At 43.4% G+C, this 26337-nt stretch overlaps 1 protein-coding gene and 1 long non-coding RNA gene across 6 annotated transcripts in view; one reads left to right on the top strand and one right to left on the bottom strand.

Moving 5' to 3' along the window:
* LOC121545604 (disks large-associated protein 4-like) overlaps positions 1 to 26337 on the bottom strand; it is a 170701-nt gene that overhangs the window by 18102 nt on the left and 126262 nt on the right. For 2 of the 4 annotated variants that reach the window (XM_045209543.1, XM_045209544.1), the window contains exons 2-5: positions 7129 to 8414; positions 6553 to 6788; positions 5151 to 5316; positions 2797 to 3013 (exon numbers count right to left, since the gene is read on the bottom strand). In XM_045209543.1, the coding sequence (XP_045065478.1) occupies positions 2797 to 3013; positions 5151 to 5316; positions 6553 to 6788; positions 7129 to 8334 (1825 nt within the window). In that variant the 5' untranslated portion in view covers positions 8335 to 8414. The remainder of the gene's footprint in view (positions 1 to 2796; positions 3014 to 5150; positions 5317 to 6552; positions 6789 to 7128; positions 8415 to 26337) is intronic. The other 2 variants (XM_045209545.1, XM_045209546.1) reach the window with 1 other exon arrangement.
* Positions 1252 to 13462, top strand: LOC121545605. Of its 2 annotated transcripts, none has more exons than XR_005996279.2 (3): positions 1252 to 1329; positions 2130 to 2198; positions 13063 to 13462. It is a non-coding gene; the product is annotated as an uncharacterized LOC121545605 (long non-coding RNA). The 2 variants fall into 2 exon arrangements; XR_005996278.2 differs by lacking the exon at positions 1252 to 1329 and adding an exon at positions 1350 to 1398.

The raw sequence follows: 26337 nt of genomic DNA, 5'->3' as shown, positions 1-26337 counted from the left end.
CCCTTCCTTAAAGAAAGGAATCGAATGGGACACGCCCTTGAAGATGGGGATTGGAGTCCACCTTTTCAAGACAGGCACACACTATAACACCATTGGATGTTGATGGTCATTAATCTTAGCGTAGACGAACAGGATTGGTTCAATTCTCCAGTCAGCTAAGTGCGTCACGTTTCCCCGACGTTTTGGTATACGACAGAGGAGTTCGAAACGCCCATTGGACAATATCTCTGTCTGTTTTTGTGGGTACGTTTTTTCCCGCCCTTGTAGTGTACGTTCCCGCCTCTAAATCTACATTTTAGTCATTTTTACCATATGACTGGGAAAAATCCACTTGAACGCCCCTATGCACACACACACACACACACACACACGATATGCCCATACACACATACTGCTACTGTCTATTATCTATCATGTTGACTAGTCACTTTACCCCAGCCCTACTAAATTATATGTACATAGCTACCTCAATTACATCGACAAGGTACTAGTACTCCCTGTATATAGCCATGTTATTTTTACTCGTTATTGTTATTCATTATTCTTTGTGTATTTATTCCTCGTGTCACTATTTCTATGTTTATTTTTGTATCTTTATTTTGTATCTTTATCTTTGACTCTGCATTGTTGGAAAAGGGACCTGTAAGTAAGCATTTCACTGTTCGTCTACACCTGTTATTTACTAAACATTAAATTGTATTTCCAACTGGTAATTACTAGTGGGAAACTCATCTATCATCCCTGAGCTCCTACTTCTCCCACATGCTGACCTCTGATGTCACCTACTGAGGAAATTACCTCGATAACAGCATTTTCGGCAGTTAAACGTAACAAAACATTATTTATAAAAAGCAATCTATATATTAATATGTTTTCTTAACACTATAATTTGTTTACAAGCATAATAGCTGTACTTTTAGTTTATGGTTGAAGCAGGTTGTTGGCCATTAGCCAATCAGCGTTTCTCAATTAGTTCAAAGCATGTGAATGAATGCATGCATTCAACAGGTATTTCACGACTTCACAACTGGTAATTGCCACCTTCCCACTTGGTTATGAACCCAGCATTATCCAGGGCTGCATTCCCATCAGATCTTTTTCAGAGGTAATGTCAAATTACTGAAACAAATGCCTGCGTAAACACATCCATAGACAGGCAGCCCAATGCTGATCTTTTCTTCCACTAATTGGTCTTTTGACCAATCAGCTCTGTGAAACAGAGATGATGTGAAAAGATCTGATGTGATTGGTCAAAAGACCAATTAGTGGAAAAAAGATCAGAATTGGGCTGCCTGTGTGAACGCAGCCTCAGTGTTGCATTCAACTTAGGTAAGACAACCACATTACACACAGCCATTGCAAGTAAAACTTTCCTCAGAGCAGCTATCAGCAAAATCAGTAAGAAAAGACAAAAGTGCAAAATATGTTTGATGGAACATGTTACTTCAATTGACTGAAAACTATGAGTGCAATTATACATTATGGTAAATTGTAAAGTGGTTATCCCACTGGTTATAGGGTGAATGCACCAATTTGTAAGTCGCTCTGGATAAGAGCGTCTGCTAAATGACGTAAATGTAAATGTAAATGTCTAATGTTCAGATTGACACTTGAATATTCATACCGGGCTATAGCTAAGTCTGTACAAAAAAATTGAATGGCGGCAGCAATAGTCTCTAACATTTCAATTATGGGGTGCCCTGCCCTTGTAAAGGCCTACAAAAAACATTTTGTTTCAGCATCTGTTTAAAATAGATGATTCAGCAAGAGAGCACAAAGCAGCCCTAGCGAGACCAACTCCACTGCCGCTGCTCTAAGCCCACCACAATCTGCCCTGAGGCAACTTTCATCTGGGCAAGCGCCGCTGTTGTGCTGCAAAGAGACTGCATTCATATGGCACAGTGATTCCCATGCTGCTCAGACTCTACCCCTATAAACTTTTCATCCTCTGTAAGCTCTGTCTGAGTGCCCTTTTCATAGGCCTTGATGTGGTAACAGACAACAAAGGCCCTGAGCTGAGCCTTGTTTGGAGGAAACAATTGCAATGAAAAGTAGACCATGATATGTTTTTATTCATGCTCAACATATGATTGTCATGCTTTGGGCTTTATGTTTTGATCTGTTCACAGGCTCCAGCAGTGGACAGGCCACTATCTGAGACCACCCACAGCTGCAATGGATGAATTGCTTCATGTCATGTAAGTAATCCCCCTAAAACTGTGAACTGGCTTGATATGGAGTGATCATTTGATAAGGATGGCTAGAGAGGAGAAATGTTGTGCTCATGCATGGAAGACAGCAGCAGCGCCAGTGTGTGTGTAGTGTATACTGTATGTGTGTGTGACCCAGGTGTTCGAACTCACCATGATTTCTATCACCAGACATAGCATACCTCCCCTGCACTCTGTTGTGTAATGAGTATGGATGAGTTAGCTGGCACCAGTACAGTCTTGCTGCATCACCTCCCCCCACACTGTCTACTTTCACACTGGGCTGGTAGGCCATTCAGTGCCACCGGCCAGAGACCGAATCTGTCTCGCCCTGTTTGTGTATGTGCATACGTGCGTCACTGAGTACATACCCCTTACGGCGGAAGAAGTACAGTCCCTCACACCATTCATATTAATTTCCCTTCTGCTGGATTTGAAAATACATCAATGCATGTGGGAATCTTAAATCATAGTCCTTATCTTGCAGATACTAAATTATTCATGTATTGAGCCCAGGGCCCAGCCCACCCCTCTCCTGAGCCCAGGGCCCAGCCCACCCCCCTCCTGAGCAGTACAGTACACTCACTGGTGCTGGAGGTGTAGGTGCAGCCGGTGGTGGTGGGTGGAGGTGAATCTGAGTCCACTGAGGCGGTGTCCTCATCCTGGGAGCAGCCGGCCTGGATGGCCCGCAGGTAGCTGTGGCTGCGGGAGCGAAAGCACGTCGGTGTGGGCAGGTTCAGAGCCTCCACCGCCTGGGACTCCCCCTCGCAGTACAGCGAGCGCCCGCAGCCCTGCCCACACACCTGAAAGGACACGTGCAGGTTGACACGTTGGGGGCGGGGACTTAGGCGACTGCTAGCCCGCCGCTGCCGGTGAGGCGAAAGCAGTGCCAGTCTCGGGTGGCGGGGCATGCTTCTGGAGTAAGGTAGTGGTGTAGGGTGAGAGAGTGTGAAGGATCCTGTTTCCCTCAGCTCACAAGAGCCCAATCCAAATGACTGTTAGATTTACCAAAGAAACTCATGCACTGATAAAGGACCTTCTCACTATCTCCAGAGGAAAATGGGTACAGGAGTTATCATGCACAGTCAAAATTGTACTTAATGAAATGGATTGATCAAAAGTAAGCTACTTCAATAACCATGTTGAAGGCATCTCATTATATCAATATTCTGTTTAAGCTTTGTGTCCACTTATAGAATATGCGTACTCACTGTATTGTATCTAATGTGAAATACCACACAGAATGTTTAATCAGGGATGATAAGCCAGCAGCGTCAGATTTCACTTTCCTCCTCATGCCTGGAGCTAATGTAATCACTGTCTGAGGCATCAACAGCCTCCCATTACAAGCTGTCCACTCTCTCCACATCATAGTCGTAGTGGTTGTGGTGGTGTCTGGTTTTGCTCAGCGATGCTATTGATCTACATGACGTATTTATTGGTGTAGCACATTTCCAGGCTCCGGCGTTGACAACATGACACTTTTCCACAATAGCACATTCACCAGCAGGAATATATCATAATACAACTGTATATCCCAGGGCCAGGGATAGGCTGGACAGGAAGGAGGTATTGTAGAGAGACGGACCAGCTGAGTCAACTTCACCTGTCCACCCTGCGATAAGGGCTAGTTTCACTGTTCAAACAGTGCCAGAGTGGAGGAGGAACAATGATGGCCTATTACAGCCCAGTCTTCTATACCAGGCTGCTGTGATGTTCAAGGGTTTAATGATGTTGGTAGCAGGTGGAGTCTCTGTTTGTTCATCCTGCTTTTCATTGCAGTGTGAGGAGGAGGAGGCTGGTGCCAGAGATGGCACATTGTTGTGTCCCCCAATAAAGAAAGGAGATGTAACAGGGATGCTCAGTTTTCAAAATAAATGTTTTATCTTCATTCAAATCAAATGATGAAACTTCACACCATTTCATGATATTTACAAATAATAGCTTTTTCCTTGGTTGCTGGTTATCCGTTATTTGATCCATTGGAATCTTGCAATACTTTTCACCATGGTTTTGTAATGATTATTACTATCTTGAAACCATCTTTACTGACTAGCATGCAAGCTGATATTGTCTGTACTCCTTTTTATACCCAATGAAAAGCCTTGATGGAAAGGCATCGATGTGTTACAACCTCTCCTATATTAGATTGTATGCACAGTTACCTCCATGACAATGCAGATCCTTTGAAGGCTCTTCTCCTGCTAAGGCAGCCATCGTAATCCGTCAGATATCAATCCTGATAAAACGTTGCAGTTCATTCATAAAAAACGTGCTTTTGTCCCAAAGAGAGATTTTCTTGTCATCTCCCAAATTCAATTAATAAAATATTATTTGATAATAACAAAAGCTTCCTGTAAGAGGTAGAGGGTAATTTAACTGTTGTCATCTGTAATATGATGACATTTTATCTCCATGAGCATAAGTGGCGCCAGGTCTTCCATCTGAAAGGAGTCTGCTGGTCTTGATAAAAACCGAACTTCCTCAGGATTAGACAGAGGCTCATGTCCCAGTCTTAACTTCTGAAAATTACTTTCAAACATCATTCCTATTCCTGTCTCTACTGGCTTACTGAATATTTAACCAAACAGCGTCTCACCACACACATAATCTGAAATGTTCTATCCCTGCCTGCAGTCACAGAAATAGAGGATTCTGCTGTCTGCAATGCACCATGCCGTCAACATCCTATTCATTTCTGGTTGTTGTTTCAGGCTTGAGGCTTGTCAACACTAAAGGTCTTTGCACTGGCTGAGGGCATTCTTTATGAATAATTCATTTCATACAGTAGTACCTTTTTATTAGTTAATTACGCCTACATCTGTCACACTGTTATGTTGTATTTGTTGTATGGGGGTATTATTCCCCCACACACTGACAGGCCTGTTTTAGACCCTGATGAAGAGTGTCCTGAGTGATAGAGAGAGTGGACTTACATACCTGCCCACTGCTCATCATGCCCCTGCCCAGGGTAGCATAGCTCTGATGGTAGTCTTTGCCATCGTCCCAGTGCTGCATGGCCATCGGGGGCTCTCCCGGGCTCACCAGGCAGTCCAGGTTGTCCAGGCTCCGATTGGAGGAGAGCTCTCTCAGGGAGGGGAGACAGCTACAGGGATAGGGGGGAGAATTAGCTGCTGAAATTACCCCTTAACAGTAAGGAAAATACCTGGATGAAGGGTGGGGAGGATACGTGACGTCTTGGGTTGATGTGAACCGCTGGTGCTGGAGCATCCATTTTCAGTGGATGCTTTGAACCTTCCCCAAACTTCTTGTGATTTTGTGAGATTAAATACCAGTGAGATGAGAGGATAGCGGAGTGTATCTGGGTATCAAAATGACAGCACAGAGGAAACATTGAGTTGTCAGTAAACATCTAAACAAAAGGGAGAAAATGTGAGTTCTATTTTTGCTTTATAATCATTAATCGAATCTGCTGAGACAGAGAGATTGTTTCCTCTGTTCTGACTTGCCTGTCAAGAAGGCACCTGTTAGTGGAAATGTGTGTGCCGGGCAGAGGAGTGAGGGTGGAAGGGGTTTATATGGGAGATCAGTGGTTTATAATGAGAGACGTGACGGGATTGGCTGTGGCTGGGATAATAACACACCACTCGGAGCACTTGGCAATAGATGGGATGTGGGCAGGGGCACGGGACAAAGCACTGGGTTGGTTAAAGAGAAGTGGCAGCAGCAGTGGGCATGTGTGAGTGGAGGACCGTGCTGCCCCCATACATAGGACACTGACCTGGCCAAATGCTGCATTGAGCATGCACTCTGTAGTGGAGACCACAGTACCCCATTATCCTTCAGCATGAGAGCGTAGCAGCGAGGCCTGCCGGTGTGGGTGGTGGGGAACATGACAAAACATTTCACCTTTTTGACCTCAAATGGAAACTTTTGGTTACCTGTTGTTGGTAGGTGATTTCCTTTGTTGTTGGTAGGTGATTTCCTTTTGCTATAATTGAACAGCCCCTAAGAACATGTTAAGCTGATATGTACTCCTAATGAACAAGGGTCTGTTGCAGCCTGCAGGTTTGACCTTGCATACTGTAGTTACTGTTCCACATCAGTGTCAGGATTCTGCCCCCTGCTGTCCATTTGTGGTGGCCACTTTAGTTTTATTCAGTTATATTTGACTCTCTTATAGAGCAGGCAGGTTTCCATGCAGGGTGTCTGTAGCTACTTCTCTATAAAATAATAAGTTCCCCCGGACATCCCATGTTATCTGTTCTGTCATGACATAAATTGATAAGGAGAAACAAACTCCTCTTCAGACACATATCTAAACAGTATTAACTACAGTATGATCTACATGCACATTTCCTCTTGTGGCTGTCTCACTTACTTGTGTGGTGGAGGCTGCTGCTCGCTCAGGGACTGATGGGTGGCCTTCAGGTAGCTCTGGCGGCGGGCAGCTGTTTTGGGTGAGGGTTTGGGGCTTCCCTCCGACTCCTCGCTGTCCTGGTCCACGTCCCCCATGGCCTTGACGTAGCTGCCGCTACGCATCCTCCGGCAGGGGATCTCCAGGCCACCGGGCCGGCCCCGGCCCCCCAACGTAGCGCTCCAGTCTCCCAGGGGAATCTACAGACAGCATGGGGCCACACCCCATCCCACTGTGACTCACTGAGTCACCAAACCTTCATCTCCATTTTATCAGACAGTCTTTAAACTAGTTTAATGAGAGAGACCTCGAATGTGTAATTTCAATTCATGTGAATGTACTGTGTGTGTATTTGTAATGAAAGCATTTGAATAATGGGATTATAGACTATACATGTCAAGATGCTGCTGCTGCAATAGTTAGAAAGGGATTCAAATTAATGAGGTTTTAAAACAAATCTCCTAATTTCAGGAAACAGTAAAGCCGTGAGGGGAATTAGGGGGTGCAGTGATACTAGTGCCTGGTGTGAATAATACTCACTGGGCCTCCTACCTGGAGGTACTGACAGGTCAGGTCCTGGTGATATGACTTGGATTTGAGCAGCGTCCTGTTGACTGTGGCTGAGCCCTTCTGGAGCACCTGCCTGGCCTGGCTGAGGGTCAGTGTTGACCAGGAGCCTCTCTTCACCAGAGTGCTCTCCCTGCCTCCTCCTCCCACCAGCTCCCCTCCGCTGGTCCCTGCCAGCGCATGCGGGCAGGCCAGGTACTTGAGGTCGCTGCTACTCTTGGAGGCCTTGAGTGTGTGAGCAGAGATGGTGTTGTAGCCCTGTGGGAGGTGCCTGGGAGGAGCCTGGCTGTCCGACACTGCCCTGCCCAGCGTCATCATGCTAAGTGGGTTACGGTAGCCCACGGCGATAGTGCCAGCTTTGGTGGTGGTGTCACTGTCCAGGGCATCGTCTGAGCTCCAGAGCCCCAGTGCATTCTGCCTGCTAGGTCGCTTCTTCAGCATCTCAGTCTTAGCCCTGTCTTTACTCTTACTCCTGTGGGTCTGCTTGGTCCCCTCCTCACCTCCCCCTGTAGTGCTGTTCATGTTGCCCTTGACCACCGAGCCCTCCAGGGACTGGGACTTGTTGAAGAGCTTCTGGACAGAGTGCATGATGTGACGGATGCGTCCGGGGCTCTCGCTGCGCTGCTTGGCCACCCTGCCCCGGTGGAACTGGAGGGTACTGAAGCCATCCCTCTGCAGAGGTAGGTGCTTCTCCAGCTGGTCCAACAGGTTAGATGGCAGACGATTCATCTTGGCCGCTGCTGCAGAGGAGATGGTAACTGATCCACTGGTGATCATGGGAGCCCCTCTAAGACCCAGGCCCATGGACATGGAGGTGGACAGGGTGCCCGCCCGGCTGCCCCCAGGCCCACCCCCGCCCCCGGCAGGGACCATGCAATCCTGGGAGTAGTCCTGGGAGTAGTCAGCCTGCTCCGGTTGGGAGGTGAAGTGGAGGCGGGGGAAGGTGCTGCTGTTGGACATCTGGTTGAGGGGCAGCAGGTACTCCGGAGGCAGTGATTGGGGGTTGGGGGCCTGGTAGAGTTGGTGGGGGTCCAGGGTGCTGTAGTGGTTCATGGTGGGGCTCAGGAGGAAGGGACCGCCGGCGTCAGAGGTCAAGGGGTACAGGGGCTTCTTTGGGGCCCCCGATGGCTCACAGGAGTCCGACAGGTGACGGCTGCGATTGGCTCCTAACCCTTTCATGGTTTCCAGAGTGCAGGTCTGCTGCTGCCCTTAGAACATGTCTCCAGCTGGGGCGCGTCTACAGCCCTGGAGGGCTCTTCCTGGAACAGAGGGGAATAGGATATCTATTAGAATATACAGTATGAGAAAGAGGAGGTGATACTTACAGTAAGAGTACGACTCAGTCGGCTCATGAGAGTTTTATTGCTTCTCATTAAAATGGATTAAATTGAGATATTTTGTCACTGCCCTACACATAATACCCCATAATGTCAAAGTTGAAATTTTAACAAATTAATACAATGAAAAGCTGAAATGTCTTGAGTCAATAAGTACTCAACCCCCCTTTTTATTTTATTTTATTTTATTTTTAAAAAAACGTTATTTAACTAGGCAAGTCAGTTAAGAACAAATTCTTATTTACAATGACGGCCTACCCCGGCCAAATTTTTGCCTCAGGAGTAAAAATGTGCTTAACAAGTCCCATAATAAGTTGCATGGACTCACTCTGTGTGCAATAATAGTGTTTAACATGATTTTTGAATGACTACCTCATCTCTGTACCTCACACATACAATTATCTGTAAGGTAAGAAAATCTGGTTCAGTCTGCTTTCCACCAGACAATAACCTAAAACACAAGGCCAAATCTACACTGGAGTTGGTTACCAAGAAGATTGAATGTTCCTGAGTGGCCGAGTTACAATTTTGACTTAAATCTGCTTTAAAATATATGTCAAGACCTGAAAATGGTCGTCTAGCAATGATCAACAATCAATTTGACAGAGCTTGAAGAATTTTGAAAAGAAAAATGGGCAAATGTTGCACAATCCAGGTGTGGAAAGCTCTTAGAGACTTACACAGAAAGACTCACAGCTGTAATCGCTGCTAAAGGTGATTCTAACATGTATTGACCAGTGGAGGCTCCTCAGAGAAGGCAGGCTAGGCCATCCTCCTCAGTGAATTTCATAAAAATAGTGAAACATTAAAAAAAGTGATATTCTTTAGATAAAACTATACTAAATAAATATATTCACGTCACCAAATAATTGATTAAAACACACTGTTTTGCAATGAAGGTCTACAGTAGCCTCAGCAGCACTCTGTAGAGTAGCACCAGGGTGTAGCCGGAGGACAGCTAGTTTCCGTCCTCCTCTGGGCACATTGACTCGTGGTTCTCTCACCCCCTTCCATAGACTTGCACAGTAATTATGACAACTTCCGGAGGACGTCCTCCAACCTATCAGAGCTATTGCAGCATGAACTGATATGTTGTCCACCGATTCAAAGGATCAGAGAATGAATCTAGTACTGAAAGCATAAGCTACAGTTAGCTAGCACTGCAGTGCATAAAATGTGGTGAGTAGTTGACTCAAAGAGAGAGAAAGACAATAGTTGAACAGTTTAACAAATTAATTTCTTCAAAAATGAAGGAGAAGCAAGAGAGAGTTAGCTATATTTCAGTTTTTTATTTTTACTTTCTTAGCTAGCAAATGCAGCTAGCTAGCTAGTTTAGACTACTCAAACACCTGGCTCAAACAGAGAGGGATGCTATGTTACCTAGCTGGCTATGGCTATCCAACACTGGAACTCCTCCAAGTCAAGGTTTTATTAATTTATTGCCACCGGGCCCTCCGGTGTAACTGCTAAACTGCTTGCTAACTGTACATTGTACTGCATGATTGTAGCGGGTTTACTAACACGTTAGTTCTAGTAGCTATGTTGTTGACTTGACATTTGCTAATATGGTGACAATGATGTAGGCTGTGTGATGGCGGTTATGATATGAAGGTTTGGCTTGTAAAGTTTTTTTTGCCTGGTCACAGACAGCTGATGTGTTGTGCATTGAAGTCCACAAGCGAAGGGAAAAGGTGAGAGGAGGAGAGCACGTAGATGCAAGAAGGAATTATACAACGATCTGGCTGCTATGAAAGTGAACTGTGTTTTTACTCCAGTGCTAGCCTCTCTACATTGGCTTCCTGTTAAGACTAGGGCTGATTTTAAAGTTTTTACTGCTAACCTACAAAGCATTACATGGGCTTACTCCTACTTATCTCTCCAATTTGGTCCTGCCATACATACCTACACGTACGCTACGGTCACAAGACGCAGGCCTCCTTATTGTCCCTAGAATTTCTAAGCAAACAGTTGGAGGCAGGGCTTTCTCCTATAGAGCTCCATTTTTATTTTTTTACATTTTAGTCATTTAGCAGACGATCTTATCCAGAGCGACTTACAGTTAGAGTGCATACATTATTATTATTATATAATTTTTTTTCATACTGGCCCCCCTTGGGAATCGAACCCACAACCCTGGCGTTGCAAACGCCATGCTCTACCAACTGAGCTACATCCCTGCCGGCCATTCCCTCCCATACCCATGACGACGCTGGGCCAATTGTGCGCCGCCCCATGGGTCTTCCGGTCACGGCCAGCTACGACAGAGCCTGGATTCAAACCAGGATCTCTAGTGGCACAGCTAGCACTGCGATGCAGTGCCTTAGACCACTGCGCCACTCAGGAGACTGAGTGTGGTCTGCCTTTCCACGTGAGAGACGCAGACTCTGTCTCAACCTTTAAGTCTTTACTGAAGACTCATCTCTTCAGTAGGTCCTATGATTGAGTGTAGTCTGGCCCAGACTACAATCAATTATAAGATTATAAAGTGAACGGCAAGGCACTGAAGCGACGAACCGCCCTTGCTATCTCTGCCTGGCCGGCTCCCCTCTCTCCACTGGGATTCTCTGCCTCTGACCCTATTACGGGGGCTGAGTCACTGGCTTACTAGTGCTCTTCCATGCTGTCCCTAGGAGGGGTGCGTCACTTGAGTGGGTTGAGTCACAGATGTGATCTTCCTGTCCGGTTTTGTGCCCCCTTGGGGTCATGTGGTAGAGGAGATCTTTGTGGGCTATACTCAGCCTTGTCTCAGGGTAGTAAGTTGGAGGTATGTTGATATCCCTCTAGTGGTGTGGGGGCTGTGCTTTGGCAAAGTGGGTGGGGTTATATCCTGCTTGGTTGGCCCTGTCCAGGGGTATCATCGGACGGGGCGACAGTGTCCCCCGACCCACCCCTGTCTCAGACTTTTGCAGCATAGATACTGGAGACTATCTGTCTGTTATATCTGGTAGGACTAGGATCAGGACTACCTGGCCTGATGACTCCTGGCTGTCCCCAGTCCACCTGGTCGTGCTGCTGCTCCAGTTTCAACTGTTCTGCCTGCGGCTAGGGAACCCTAACCTGTTCACCGGACGTGCTACCTTGTCCCGGACCTGCTGTTTTCGACTCTCTCTCTCTACTGCACCTGCTGTCTCGACCTCTGAATGATCGGCTATGAAAAGCCAACTGAGATTTACTCCTGAGGTACTGACCTGTTGCACCCTCTACAACCACTGTGATTATTATTTGACCCTGCTGGTCATCTATGAAAGTTTGATAATCTTGAAGAACAATCTGGCCTTAAATGGCCATGTGCTCTTATAATCTCCACCCAGCACAGCCAGAAGAGGACTGACCACCCCTCAGAGCCTGGTTCCTCTCTAGGTTTCTTCCCTGGTTTCTGCCTTTCTAGGGAGTTTTTCCTAGTCACCGTGCTTCTACATCTGTATTGCTTGCTGTTTGGGGTTTTAGGCTCTGTCGTAGCCGGCCGCGACCGGGAGACCCATGGGGCGGCGTACAATTGGCCCAGCGTTGTCCAGGGTAGGGGAGGGAATGGCCGGCGGGGATGTAGCTCAGTTGGTAGAGCATGGCGTTTGCAACGCCAGGGTTGTGGGTTCGATTCCCACGGGGGGTATGAAAAAAATAATAATGTATGCACTCACTAACTGTAAGTCGCTCTGGATAAGAGCGTCTGCTAAATGACTAAAATGTAATGTAAATGTAGGCTGGGTTTCTGTATAGCACTTTATGACATCTGCTGATGTAAAAAGGGCTGTATAAATACATTAGATTGATTGATTGTTTGTTTGCGTGTGATCAGGGGTGTATTCATTCTGCCGATTCTGTTGAAAAACGTTTCTTAAACGGAAGCAAACGGAATGAAACGGGGATAAACCTACCTGAATTTGTCAATAGAAAATGTCCTTTGCAACTATTGGACTAATGATTACACCCTAGATGAGCTATGCAGACAAGACTGTGCAAGGCGGTATTGAATATGTCAATGTCTGTCACCTTGATTACTCAAATTTCTCTCGACCTGTGCACCTACGTTGTAAACTTTAATTCATAGGTTAGGTTGTAGCGACCTCATGATGGGTATAGGGAAAACGTGAGTATCATATAGTAGCCTAAACCTATCACTGTTACATTGAACTGGGTAAATGAAATATGAATGACAGTCATCCAATATGCTGTAATAGAAATAAGGCCATGCTCATAAAATATAAAAAATTGTCCTCCCTCATCTTAAACGGCACCAACCGCCACTGGTATTGACTCAGGGGGATGAATACTTATCTAATCAAGATATATTAGTGCTTTATTTTTCAATAATGTTTTACAAATGTTATAATTTTTCTTCCACTTTGACAGTACAGACTCTTTTGTGTAGATCTTTGACAATTAAATACATCTTAATCCCACTTTGTAACATAACAAAATGTGGAAAAAGTCAAGGAGTGTGAATACTTTCTGAAGGCACTGTAAGCTAATTAACACAGTTGGAGCTCATTAAGTATTTTCAATATGTCCTTGGGTCTTTTAAGTACTGTACTGGAGCACTAACTAAAAATACATTATGTGTGTCACACAGCACTTCTACAGCGACGTTATTGATACAGCTAGACCAAACTGCACTGCAAAAGACAGAGGAGTTGCCCTCTACCAGCAGATGAAGGGGACCATAACTTATCTTCTTCTCCTATTACACGCATCACCATGTCCTCACAGTTCTCCAACTAACCACCAGGTGGAGCTACAGAACAGACCAACAGCATACAGCATAGGCCAGAGATTTGAAGGCATCAGTGCTTCCCAACTGAGCTCAGGGCTGAGAATTCTTAAGTACATACCAGTATATGCTCTGCTCATCAAAATGACATGATTCTCTCTATATGACTAAATGAAGAGAGACATTTAAAATTGACCATATGTGCTTAATCTTGTATGTATTTTAATGGTCACTGCATATTAAAGCACCAAATGACTTTAAAGGCTATTAACTTATTCTTATGATTTTATTAAGATTTTTAGCAATGCAAATATAAACTGCATTTTACTGCAGAGAGCCTACACAGTGGAAGACAGGGTTACACTATCTGTCTGCCCAGATATACTGGGTTTGGTGCATAGGCCTCTGCTGACCACAATCACCCTGTACTAATTGAAGGTAAACTACAAGTAGAAACAGAGATTCAGGCTCACAGAGGTTAACATGGGGAATAGAACAAACACTTACGGAAGGCAGACACAGGTTGTCACCCCATTGAAGTACTTCAAAGCTATTACAGTGTCTCAAATGGGGACGGACGGAGGAGCAGATGTGAGAGGAATCTCAGATGTGATATTCTGTATTCCTGACCTCAGTCATCTCTCCTGGCTGTCATAACCTGACCATAGACAGAGGTGATAGTAGAGCGCTCAGGGAATCAGGGATTAGTGTAAAGCATAGCTGATGGCTCCTCTCTCTCCGCTGCTTGGCTGTTGTGACATCACCTCTCTGAGACAGGAGACAGGGGGTCCTAAAGCTTTGATGAATGATGGCCGTATTCTCCTGCCATGGAATTGTCTGTCAATACGGATAGTGGTTTCCACTGCAACAGTCAGTGCTGGCTAGGCTAGTCAGTCTAGACAGGTCTCTCAGTGTGTTTATTGGTTCTCTCTTCCTGATGCCTCTGCATCACAGATCTGTCTGGCAAACAAGAGGCTCTGGCATAACGACTCAGGTGAATGCAGCTGGAAGCTTAAAACATACTGAGGAAATTGATGATGGAACTGTTTGTGGGCACAGGAAAACTAGTTGTAGTCTAGGAATGAGCTTTTGGGGTCAGGAAGGTGCCATGTTTTTATTGTAGCTCAGAGTAATCTGCTCCTTCTTCAAGATCTGTAAACATTACATAAAAAAGTATAAAAATACCATATTTATGTGAGATTAATGCTTACCAAGCAAGCTGCTGCCTGGAGGAGTAATAACCCACTGGGCCCAGACATCAATTCAATGTCTATTCCATGTCAGTTCAGCGTAATTTAACTGAAATTATGTGAAAACGTTGATTCAACCAGTGTGTGCCCAGTGGGAATTGTATCAATGAACACAGCCTCACTGCATAGTCATTCAGCATCTCCCTCTGACAGCACAGTTGGAAATCCTGCCTGGGAGTTGAGCATGTACCGCTCACATTTAATTACCACAACATTAGTTTGGGGTTTGTTTCCTTTATCTAACCTCATACCCTCTGCTGTATGAGAGCTCTTGCTCAGTCTCTCTTTGCTGAAGCAGAACAACAGCGAGACAAATACAGAAGGCTTTACAGCAATATAGGCTGCTGTAATTCATCTGCCTCAGCCACACGGACGCACAGGCACACAAACACACACACACGGACACGCACGGTGTGAATGCATGTTCACACACACACATCAAAGCACTCTAGGCTCTATGGAGAGATGGTGAGAAGTGTTGCATCTCCATCCCAGGGTCAGGCTGGCTGTATATGGAACCTGGACCACAGGCGCAGAGGTAATTATCAAGTAGAGGGAAGATCCCCTGGGCTCAGGCTGCTTTAAATGCCCGTCACCAGTTCACACACACAGTGGGGAAGCACAGGCTTAGCGTAAGTGTCATGGGAGCTGTGGCCTGCCTGCAACGGTAAAAGAGATGTAACACTTTCCCTAAGTGACAGGACTGCTGGGTCTATTTCAGCAGCAAGCTGTTCGTCTCTGTGTGTGTGTGTGTGTGTGTGTGTGTGTACCTGTGTGTTTGTGTGCATACGTAAACGTGTATCTTTGTTAGTGTACTATACGTGATCTGCTTGTTTGTGAGGAGGAAAATTAGGGGTAGGGGGGAGTATCACTGTTCAATCGGTATAACCCTATTCATTGGTGCGGTTTCCAATGATGAGCAGAGCACAGAGACAGCACCAAGCCTAATCAGCAGCCTTCAACCCACACCTGGCTGACATTTACTTTCATTAGTGAACCCCCAATGTCAGCCACTGTTTTTACCATTCCACCCTGAGAGAACAGCACACTTCTGCTTATGTCTATCTTCTATGGTGCCATGATAAGAGTTTGAACATGATAGAGTTTGATAACATGGAGTCCGATGCACTGTGTAATGGTTCATTTATGGTTGTTTGGAGACTGAAATTCAGCAGGTTTGTGAACTAATAGTGTGTGGTATAAGCCAAGGGCATAACAAATTGATATGAAGTACTATAGAAAAGCGTTCAGACATGATATTACACCTGTGCAGTGTGCTCCCACATCACCTACAGAGGCATATGAAATCAAAGAGACAGATCTCTTTTTATTCACAGTCCTGCATATAGCTTATCACTTTTTGAAGTTCGATATTGACTCTCTGTCCTCGATAATTATTTAACTAGGTAAAAGTGACATTTCAATCAGAGGAGCCTTTGATAGTCTGCCCACCACCATCTCTGACAGAATCACGTTGCACAGATGAGAATGTAGGAAACTTATCACCTGTCACTGATCAGCATATTCATTAGTATTATTTACTCTTTGATTAAAAATTATAATCTGGTAGAAATGTAGTCCATAGGAATTGATATGGATTCCAACACTGCAATTTTGGAGTCTAATTATTATGAGGCAGAGGCACACAAGATTTCAAATTATTTCCATTGTCCGAAAGATTCCAACTCTGACCACTGAATTTCAAGTGACTTTAGTCCTACAGCAGGCTGAGAACACTGTGACTGTTACTAATCACAGACCGACAGAGCATGGAGATTATTTTAAGAGAAGGCCGCACACATGCACGCACGCATTGACACATGAATTGACGCATACACACACACAAACACTGTCTTTTCAAACCCATTCTGAGCCTGATCACTACACAATTCAAGCTTTGCAGCACACAACATATATCCTGTAAAGGCTTAGTTTGCAAGCACATTTATTGGCGACTGCCTCTCTGTGTGGCCTTAAAGAGCTTTAATATGCATCACACTGAGTTCATTGGGTGCAAATAAGATGAAAGAGAGTGGGAACAAACTTAGCGTAGGACTTCTTTGATGAAACGTCTGATCTGAGGAGTACAAAAGAGAGTCCGAGTGGGTTTATTCTTCCAGCAGCAGAGCAGCCTGCTTAGTTTAGCTCTGTAAAATAGGCACACTATCTAGGCCTATTAGCGGGACGCTAATAAGAGGTAGGCACTGAACAACAGAACCAGCTCTTCAGGGTTAGCAGACTGCTAATTGGCCATTGGACTGGCCTTGACTGTGTGGAGACTGCTCTCCTTGGGGTTCTTATTGGGTCCTTACACCTTGTGACAGACTAAAAGGACCATGGCATTTTTATCTTATTAATCATTCTGAGAATTATGAAGATTTAATCTTGCTCTGGTTTTCAAGTTTTATTCAAGTTCATGCAGTACACAGCTCAATCTACACAAATCCTTTCAAAGCAGTATATTTGCCCAGCCAAACCCCACAGTGCCGTGCCACTAACCAGGCCTTTAATGAATTTGCTCAGTGGCAGTGCACTTCCCTTTCAGCCTGTGGTGAGGAGGAGGACAGAGGTATCGATCCAGGGACAGCTCCTTGTTCAGAGGTGAATATACAGCTGCCTGCTGGGCATCGGCTTTAGAAAACACTCCCAAAATAATCACATCCGATTCTCTTTCCTTCTCTCACTCTCTCTCATCCGCTCCCTCTCACTCTCAGACCTTGGCTTCAAGTTTGTATAAATCACCCAAATTCTTTTGAATTTTGTCACGTGGTCTAATGGATTGTGATTGTGTGGTCTAATTGTTGTTTATGTAGAGAGAATCAGATATTTACTGTAAGGGGATTCCTGGCCAAGCCTTGGGTCTCAAAGATAGCAAATCATAAGGATGAACACATTCACACATTAATATATTAACACATTCACATTTCACTTCATAATCCTTCCAAAATGAATGAAGCCCCTGTTCATACAGGATTGACACTTTACATAAGAGTACACAGTCCCATTGTCAGGCAAGTAGCTCCCAGTCGCCTGTTTCTGTAAAAACGTTATGTCACAACTGCCTCCTTTTGTTAGAGCCAGTCCCAGCTGTATGCCCTGGGGTGGGCTGACTAAACAGCAGAGACCCAGATAAGGCTGAGGATCACAGGGCTAATAAGAGGACAGCCATTAGCATTGTGTTGTTTATTCAAGAGCCCCACCTCTAGCTAGATATGATTATGGTTAGAGAAGTACGCATCTGAGATGGGAGCTGTAAACAAGCAAGATTTGACTATTTATCTTCCACAGAGTCTGCATTATTTGATACAAGAGAAAAATAGGCTAGCCTTGGATTGTAAAGTGTTTTTTTTATCCTCTTTTTGTTTGTGTGTCACAGAAGTTGCCGTGGGGAGGGTCGCTGGCTGCTGATGGTGATGGAAATGGCACATAACGACACAGAGTTATATAACGACATCCCCGTTTCCACCCTCAGGAAGCATTGTGTCCTAAACAGGCATTGTGTTGTGTTTCACCAACATCTTAACCACCACTGAGAGAGAGCTATGTACAGATTGAAGTGACTAATCGAAAATAAAAAGGGTGACAAAGTTGATGCAGTCTGGCTCTGACAAGGTGACTGTAGTGAGAGCACCATTGTATGACAGCCTACTGCTGCATGCCTGCTTTACCCAGCATAGCACTCCATTGCCCATTCATACAACATAGCATAATGGCAACTTCTATAAATATAATGATTTCCCCTGTAAGGCTGGTAGATCAGAACATTAACTATATGGTACAGATGTTCCATGAAGACAATGGCAGTTAATGGTTTGTATAAAGTGAGTGCTAAAAGGCTTCAGGGCCCATTTTGATTGGGCATCATGGATAGCTAGAGAGTTCCTAGCGAGAGCCAGTTAGAGAATGACAGAAGGCTTGGTTAACAGATAGCCAGCCAGGGCAACCTACTCATGGGTATGGGTTATAACAAGCACTACAGTCATTCAACCCTGGCTTTGAGTTGCTTGCATAGGAACTGTGGGACTGTGTGGTGGCATGCACGTCTCTATCCACGGCCAACGGCTCTCGTTGTTACAGCTTGATAGACGTTTTAAAATGCTAAGCCCTGTTGAAATATTCAGAGCGAGTAACATTTGGCGTTTATAGGACGCTCATCAACGCTTTGCCCATTAAAGCAATCCCCATGCGCATGCAGCTCTCCCCTCTCCCTCATTTAGCACTGCAGGCACTGAAGTATAATTAGGGGAAAAGGATGCAAGTTCCCCCATGGCCATTTAATTACAAAATCCTCAAGTATACTGGTGCTGGCTTCTTTTTCATTATTCTTCTGCTTGTTTTAATTCTGTAATGTCTCATACCAGCTTCTGAAAATTGCCTGACAACAAAGATCCAATCTTGAGGCCAGGCCGAGTACAGAGGCTTCACATTACAATGATATGAATGCCATGCAGGGACAGAGATCAAAGCTTACAGTACTAACAGATATATTTGAACTGTCATAGTGTGGACCAACAGCAGAGCAGATAAGGCAACATTGACAAAGAGTGTTGAAAGAGAAACAGAGTTTTGAACAAGGAACACCACCTTGTGGCTAAATGACACAGTAATGGTCTCAAGGCGAAACGAGACTCACATTGTTGAATGAAAAAGCCACAAGCATTAACCCATGGAGTCATATGCTGCTGTGGTGTGAGAGGCATGTTAAGCAACACTGCAAGTGTCTTCAGCTCTGAAACACACTAGCCTTACGGTGATGCCTGTCTGGCCTGTGGGCCCAGGGGAGTTATTCCATGCTATTGGTTAGTAGCTGGCAAGGCGAATCCTCCTCCAGCATTCATTTAAAATGCCGTCAGAGCTTTGGAGTTTAAGAGTCCCTGGGGCTGGAGCTTAGAGAGAAGAAACGGTTCATTTCCCTCTGGAAGCAGAAGAAAAAGGAGGATGAAAAAGTAGTAAGCAGGACATAGAACAGGACACAGAGGAAGCAAAGGCCAAGCCTAAATGTTTCCTCTGTAATAATACGTTAGGTTTGAGAGTTAATCAGGGTTCAACTTAATCTGCTGTTGTCTAACTCTGGCACCATGCCCTGTCCCTCTGCATCCCTAACCCATTTTGCCAAATTATTTAGGGTCATTCTTTGCTGGCCTGATTTAAATTTGACCATTTAATTGTGATGCCAGTCCTGTCTTATCTCGTCCAATTCTGACCCTTCCCCCGGGATTAGACTTCCTCCAAGTTGGAAGAAAGCAATGACCTTCAGTTCTGTAATCAGATGGCCCACCACGCACTGCACAACTCACACAAATCCCAATCAAGCTGGTTCATCATCCCTATTCTATCCCTTTGTCTCGTAGTCCCCTGTAGCTCAGTTGGTAGAGCATGGCGCTTGCAACGCCAGGGTTGTGGGTTTGTTTACTACGGGGGGCCAGTATGAAAATGCATGCACTCACTAACTGTAAGTTGCTCTGGATAAGAGCGTCTGCTAAATGACTAAAATGTAAAAAATTAGCAAGGTGAATATGACCATTAGCACACCATTTACTTAGAAGACTGAAATAGGATAATTAGCCCTCAAGTCCAACCAATAAGCACCTCTATGCTATTGCTAACTAAAGGCTTTCCATCCTGAAGGAGCTCTGTACAGTGTAATAAGCTAGCTCAGTCTGTCAAGGATCTCATATTAAGTGGATTTCCCAGCAGCAGCAGCAGCAGTAGCAGCAGCCTGACTAGCCCTCTGTAAATCCCAGAGGAACACAGATCAGGGACGGCCACACAGCATCTGTCCCATCACAGTCCAATTGGTCCGGGCAGCATAAACCAGATGAAATTAATATGGCATTTTGCTTCCCCCTTGTGTAAATGGATTATAGTCTCATATGTGTATCCAGGCAGGGAGGGAGGGGGCGGGGACCTCTCTGACAGAACAGTCCCTCAGTAGAAGCTGGTCAGACAGATGGGCAGCATCAACAGGGTGGTGTGGTGGCTGTCCTGCCTGTCTGTGTGTTCAGTCAAAGCCTCTTGTTGTGACAGGACCCTGAAGACGCTCTGAGAAGATTACACACCGAAAGAATACACATATATAACAAGCTGCAATCTAATCAATCTAAGCATGTACTGTATATTTCAGTATTTGTAACATGATATATAATCCCAAATTACATTGCACCACCTACAGTGTCTGTAATTGACCAATTTCATTTCCTGTCTGTATACATTTACATTTTAGTCATTTAGCAGACGCTCTTATCCAGAGTGACTTACAGTTAGAGTGCATACATAAAAAAATAATAATACTATAGAACAGATTACTTGCTACTACTTAGTGACAATCAAACAAAAGCTGCATGACAAAGGCAAAGTGCACAGACACATCACTGTATCCCAAAGCAGGGGGACCAGAATGTTTCAACACCTGATTTTAACAGTCTGTTAGTAGAAATGGTACACAGCTAGTGAAACACCAGCGGTGTGAGCTCACAGCAGACTTGAGAGTAAATAAAGCTCAGAGATTTTGATCAATGTGAAAATGGAGCAGGCAGGGATGAAATAAGCAGCTGGGCTGAAAGGAAGAGAATAGCCTTTAGAGACACAACAAGCATTGGGAGGCCACCAGAAGCCTTTCTATATAGAACATGATGCAGTGAAAGGACTGGTAACTGGCAGCACTTTTCTGGTTTCAGAGCCTGGGTTGAGAGATTGTAGTAGCCCAGCATAGATGACAGAACTGGTGTCTCATGGTTTTAGGGTAGTAGCCGCGGGAAGATGTTTTAAGTTGGGGGTGCTGTATGCGTACAGTTGAGCAGACGCATTTGTAGGATTTTCACACATGGGGGACATTTTCTAGCAAGGTATAGATTTTTTTGTGCCTTTTTATAAACACATTTCATGCATTCTATGTAATTTACGTGATAGAAGACATTAGCATTAATCCTTTTTAATACCACACAAATGGCCAAATGCAGGCTACTCTGCAACACGCTATTCAGGTAGGATGCAATTTTGGAACTTGATTATAAATAAGAAATGTTTTATTAATTATTTGATCATTATTATTGTATATCATTGTTATTATTGTAGGCCTATTTATTAATCTAAACCAGTTCTTTAAATAGCCTATGCAAAACTTTGTTTCATTCTGTTAAGATATTTTCATTGGCTAAATGAAGTTGAATCTGTCTTTTGAATTGTGTGTTCTGTATTTAGTAAGGTTATAAGTAGGCCTGTTGTAAAATAAATATAATTAGGCTATTGCTGTCATTTGTTGGGTATGGTAGGCACTTTCTTGGTAATAGCTGCAATATAGCCTGTTCAAAACTTTTGTGAAGGTTTACTTTAAACCAATTTCTGTTTGTTTCATTCTGTTGAGCTATTTTCTTTGGCCAAATGAAGTTCCAACTGTAATGTTGTGTTTGCTGTGATATAATATCCTGCTTGTATTTTCCCTATAAACAATGTCTTGACTTACTTTTGGTATTACCTTAATAAAGTTTAAAAACCTTGGTGAAGGTTTGGTATGGTGTGGCTATTAGCCTATTATACTGTAGGCCTATGATATGAAGACAGTACGCACCGGCGTGCCAACTGATTCCTACAGTTGAACTTGAGGTGAGGAAGAATGTTTTAGGCCTACCAGAGTTACTCCTATAATGAAACAATATAATGCTTATCTTTATAAAACATATTTGGATCGAAAATTAACAAATTAGCCTCCATCTGTACGCCTAAATCTATATAGCAGACGCAGTAGCCCATCTGACAAGGATAAATAAATGCATGTTGGTGTCACAGCATCCCACTAGCATATCGCTCTCTCTCTCTCTGGGGCTAGGCCTAAGCTTCTCTTCCTTTAATATTACATTTTTAAAGGTGCTACACATTCTGATTTTGTGGCTTTGTTATCTAGTGGAAATCGCTCATTTTCTGGTTGCAAAAATTCTACACTTCGCTCAATTTCAGTTTATGCGATAAAAGAAACACTGAATAGTGTAGGGAATCATTGTACCATCTAAATTGCTGTGAAATATATTTTCAATAACAAAAAATATCATTTTTAGAGTTAGTAAAAAAAAAAAGTAACTTTAGCTTCAAACAGCTGTAACATATATCTCTTTTGTTATTGGAAAGAAATTAAGTAATACTGTGAAACACTATCATTCCACTATTAGCACCAGATATATTATTGACATTTTCTGAAATTACAATGCAAAAAATAATCAGAAATCCTATGTGTAGCACCTTTAAAATATGAATATTATACAATGGACGTCTAAGCCTATAGGCCTATGCATGCAATGCCCTGATGCATTTAGTGCTCAAATCTTCGACAGCTGAACCGTGAGGTGGACCATTAGTGTTTTAGGAAAGCAAAAACCAATAAAATAATAGGCTATAAAGTTTTGCATATGCTACACTGAAATTCGAAACACAAGGAATAGTGTTTTTGTAATTTGTTATAGGCTGTTTTTAAGGACATATTCACTTTTTCTCGTGTAATACCTTGCTAAAACCAAGTATAGAGTATATTTGTTATAATTCATTGGTATTAGATTTAAAAAGGTGATCGAATAGCTCCTGATTTGTAATGTCATTAATGCATTTCTTTTGAAGCAATGTTTAAAAAAAAATGTACAAGTGAATAGGTTGGTTTACTTTTAAGTTTAAATTTCCCACGTATCTCGTTAAAGTTTTGACCAATGAGGTAACTTGTTAAGTTGTGGCCAATGGGAGAGTGGACTGGTTGCTGGGAAAGAAAAGAGAGGGAAAGGTTGAAAGAAGGGAGAGGAGAGACGTTAGTGGGGTTGGTGAAGGAAAAACGACCAAAGGAAACAATAAAGAGAGAACAAAACCATACCTACAGAGTTTTTTTTTAAGGGAAATCCTGATTTTATTTCTATAAGAGAGTGTTTATTATTTCGTTAAGAAAGACCTAGTGGAGACTGAAGCTGCCGTCGCATTGTGGAGACATTCGACATCCTAGAGGTTAGCCTAGCATCGTGCAAGACTTGGAGAGAATTGCTTGTGACGATCAACAAGTTCGGGTTTCCAACGGATGTCTGTTGCTGCTACCGAGTACTGGCTGCATTGATAGCTGTGTTCGCTGTGGATCTTGTGAGGACACCTGCACGGAACTACTATATTTTGCTGAGGCATTATCTACAAGTAGTGAGTAACTACAAATGTGGGGTGGACTTCGGGACTTTATGTATGTCATCATTTTTTTATGAGCTCCAACGCGCGCCCAGGGTTTAAGCAAGCTTGCAAATAATTTGGACATGGGTTGTGGAAAAATCATTGGGGTTTATTATTTTTATTTCTTTTGATGTGATGCATTGAACATTTTATTAATATAGATCTTGAACCTTATGTCTGTTGTATTGGTGGAGTCATTTACTGTTTCAGTTTCATTTAATGCATGGGAAAGCATATCCTTATAATAATAACTAAGTCTATAATCATTCTATCTGAAGTTAATACCCTATTTGTCATTCACCCTAGCAAGTTTACAATAGGGATTATTATTGGAGATGTCCTTCTCACCTAATATCCCATGCTGTTCAGATATTCTTTATTATTATATATTATATTATATATTCTAAATAAGGTAATATTGTGAGAGTCAAATTCGAGCCTGGTGAGAGGGTTACACTCGTATTCACTTTTTCCACAGTTTGTTGTGTTACAGCCTGAATTTAAAATTGATTAAATAGATTTGTTTTGTCACTGGCCTACACACAATACCCCATAACGTCAAAGTGTAATGATGTTTTTCAATTTCTTTTACAAATTAATTAAAAATGAAAAGCTGTCTTGAGTCAATAAGTATTCAGCCCCTTTGTTATGGAAAGCCCATGTAAGTTTAGGAGTAAAAATCTGCTTAACAAGTCACATAATAAGTTGCATGGACTCACTCTGTGTGCAATAATAGTGTTTAACAGGATTTATGAATGACTACCTCATCTCTGTACCCCACACATACAATTATCTGTAAGGTCCCTCAATCGAGCAGTGAGTTTCAAACACAAATGTTTTATAAATGTTTTATTCAGGCTGTAACACAACAAAATGTGGAATAAGTGTATGAATACTTTCTGAAGGCACTGTAAATGTGGCTCATTTGCCAATATCCCTCGTTTATTGATGTCGCTGGCTGTGTGGGTAGACACCCCCAACGGATTATGCACCCAATTGTCAGGAGAATAAAAAAATCCCATTGCGAAGTAATTATTTTTAGCCTATTCATTGATGGAAATACCAGTCGATGTAAAGATTTGACCGGGCATGCTTATCGGTCTATGGGTTCATTTGCATAATTTGGTGGAATTAAATTGGCGTGTATGTATATTCATTAAATATCTTATTTACCACAGGTGAACAGTGTTACAGAAGGGGGTCGCAGTTCCGGAGCAACCCACTAGGTGTCATCCTCCGACAACCTTAGGCACCTCCTCACTCACAGTTGGGACTAATCATCTTCCTATTGGTGTCACCTGTGTCTATCTGATTCACCTGTGTATTTATGCACTCACTTCCCTGTGTTCCCTTGCTCAGTTTTCTCTGCTAGTTTTACTATGCCAAGCAGTACTAATCAGTGTCTGATCGCGGGACGTATGAACAGGTACGTGAGAAGTGTTATCCCTGTTTATTTATTATTTCAGTCATAGTTAGTATTTTGTATTTTTGGCTGTCTGCCTGTTTTTTGGAGTCTTATTTGCGCCGCCTTTCTTTTTCGTGTAAAGTCCGTTGTTTTGTATCCTGGCTTTTGGACCACCAGTAAAGTTCCTTGTTTCACTATCTCTGCCTACTGCCTACTGTCTAACCTGCACCGCACCTGGGTCACACCTCACACCACCCCTTACAGCACAGCATACAGATACAGAGCCTTTGGGGCGGAAAATAGGTCAGACAGCGCTTTTATCAGCCTAAACATTGAGCAACAATTCTAAATGCAATCGCATGTTAATTTTTGGGGGAATGGCCATGATTAAAAACAGCTACCATTTTTTTTCTTCTCTCAACTGGTAATTGAAGCGTGAATGCCATTAAAATGCATAGCAATGTGTTATGATGTTTTCATAGTGTGGTGGGAACCAGGTTGAATTTAGTAGAAAGTGACTTGGCGCCTCACAGTCTGGGGGGCCATGGATTCCATTCTGTCAAGGGAGATTACTGATGTTTATCTTAGAATGATTGATGGATATGATATACGGACTTGGGGTACAAGGGAATAACATCAGAGAAGGGAGTGCCCACTGATGGTTACCAGATGTGGTTGAAGAAACGTGGGTTTTCTTTGTCTAGAGAGTTCGGAATGGCAAGAGGCAAAGCACTGTCTTTTTGTTATAACGAACCATGGTACCAATTAAATATTTATATGAACTCTCCAGCTAAGTGTTAAATATCTTCTTGCATCATGAATTGCTTGATACCCGAGAAACTCATCATAACACAATGGCAGGCAGGCTTCATTACCGTGTCACACACATCTTCGCAATGAGCTGGAGGCAGTATGCATTTTGAAAACATACACTTAATTGTTTGAAACGTGAACGTTTGACTACATATTATGAGGCAGGATTTACCTTGCTTCAAAGTAGCCTAGGCAAAATCCAACCATATCCATGGAGGCAATTATTTTATAAAGCCTTCCATATGCCATTGAAGCCAGTAGCCTATTTCTCTGATGTTCTATTGGTTTTCAACTTTCTTTCATTGTCCAGTAGCCAAAGGCTCCATCCTAGTCATATTAGCAACCCAGACACATTTTCCCGAAAGGGATGTACAATAAATAAGTATTATTATGCTAGTTGTTGCATCTTTAGATTTTCCCTCTTTCTAAATTTCTAACGGATATTTTCATCTGTCACTTTGACAACAAACATTCATGCGTAGC

This window comes from Coregonus clupeaformis, chromosome 30 (assembly GCF_020615455.1).
Source record: "Coregonus clupeaformis isolate EN_2021a chromosome 30, ASM2061545v1, whole genome shotgun sequence".
In the NCBI taxonomy this organism is placed as follows: domain Eukaryota; kingdom Metazoa; phylum Chordata; class Actinopteri; order Salmoniformes; family Salmonidae; genus Coregonus; species Coregonus clupeaformis.
Note: the sequence above shows the minus strand (reverse complement) of the source record. Positions and strands in the feature narration are given on the sequence as shown.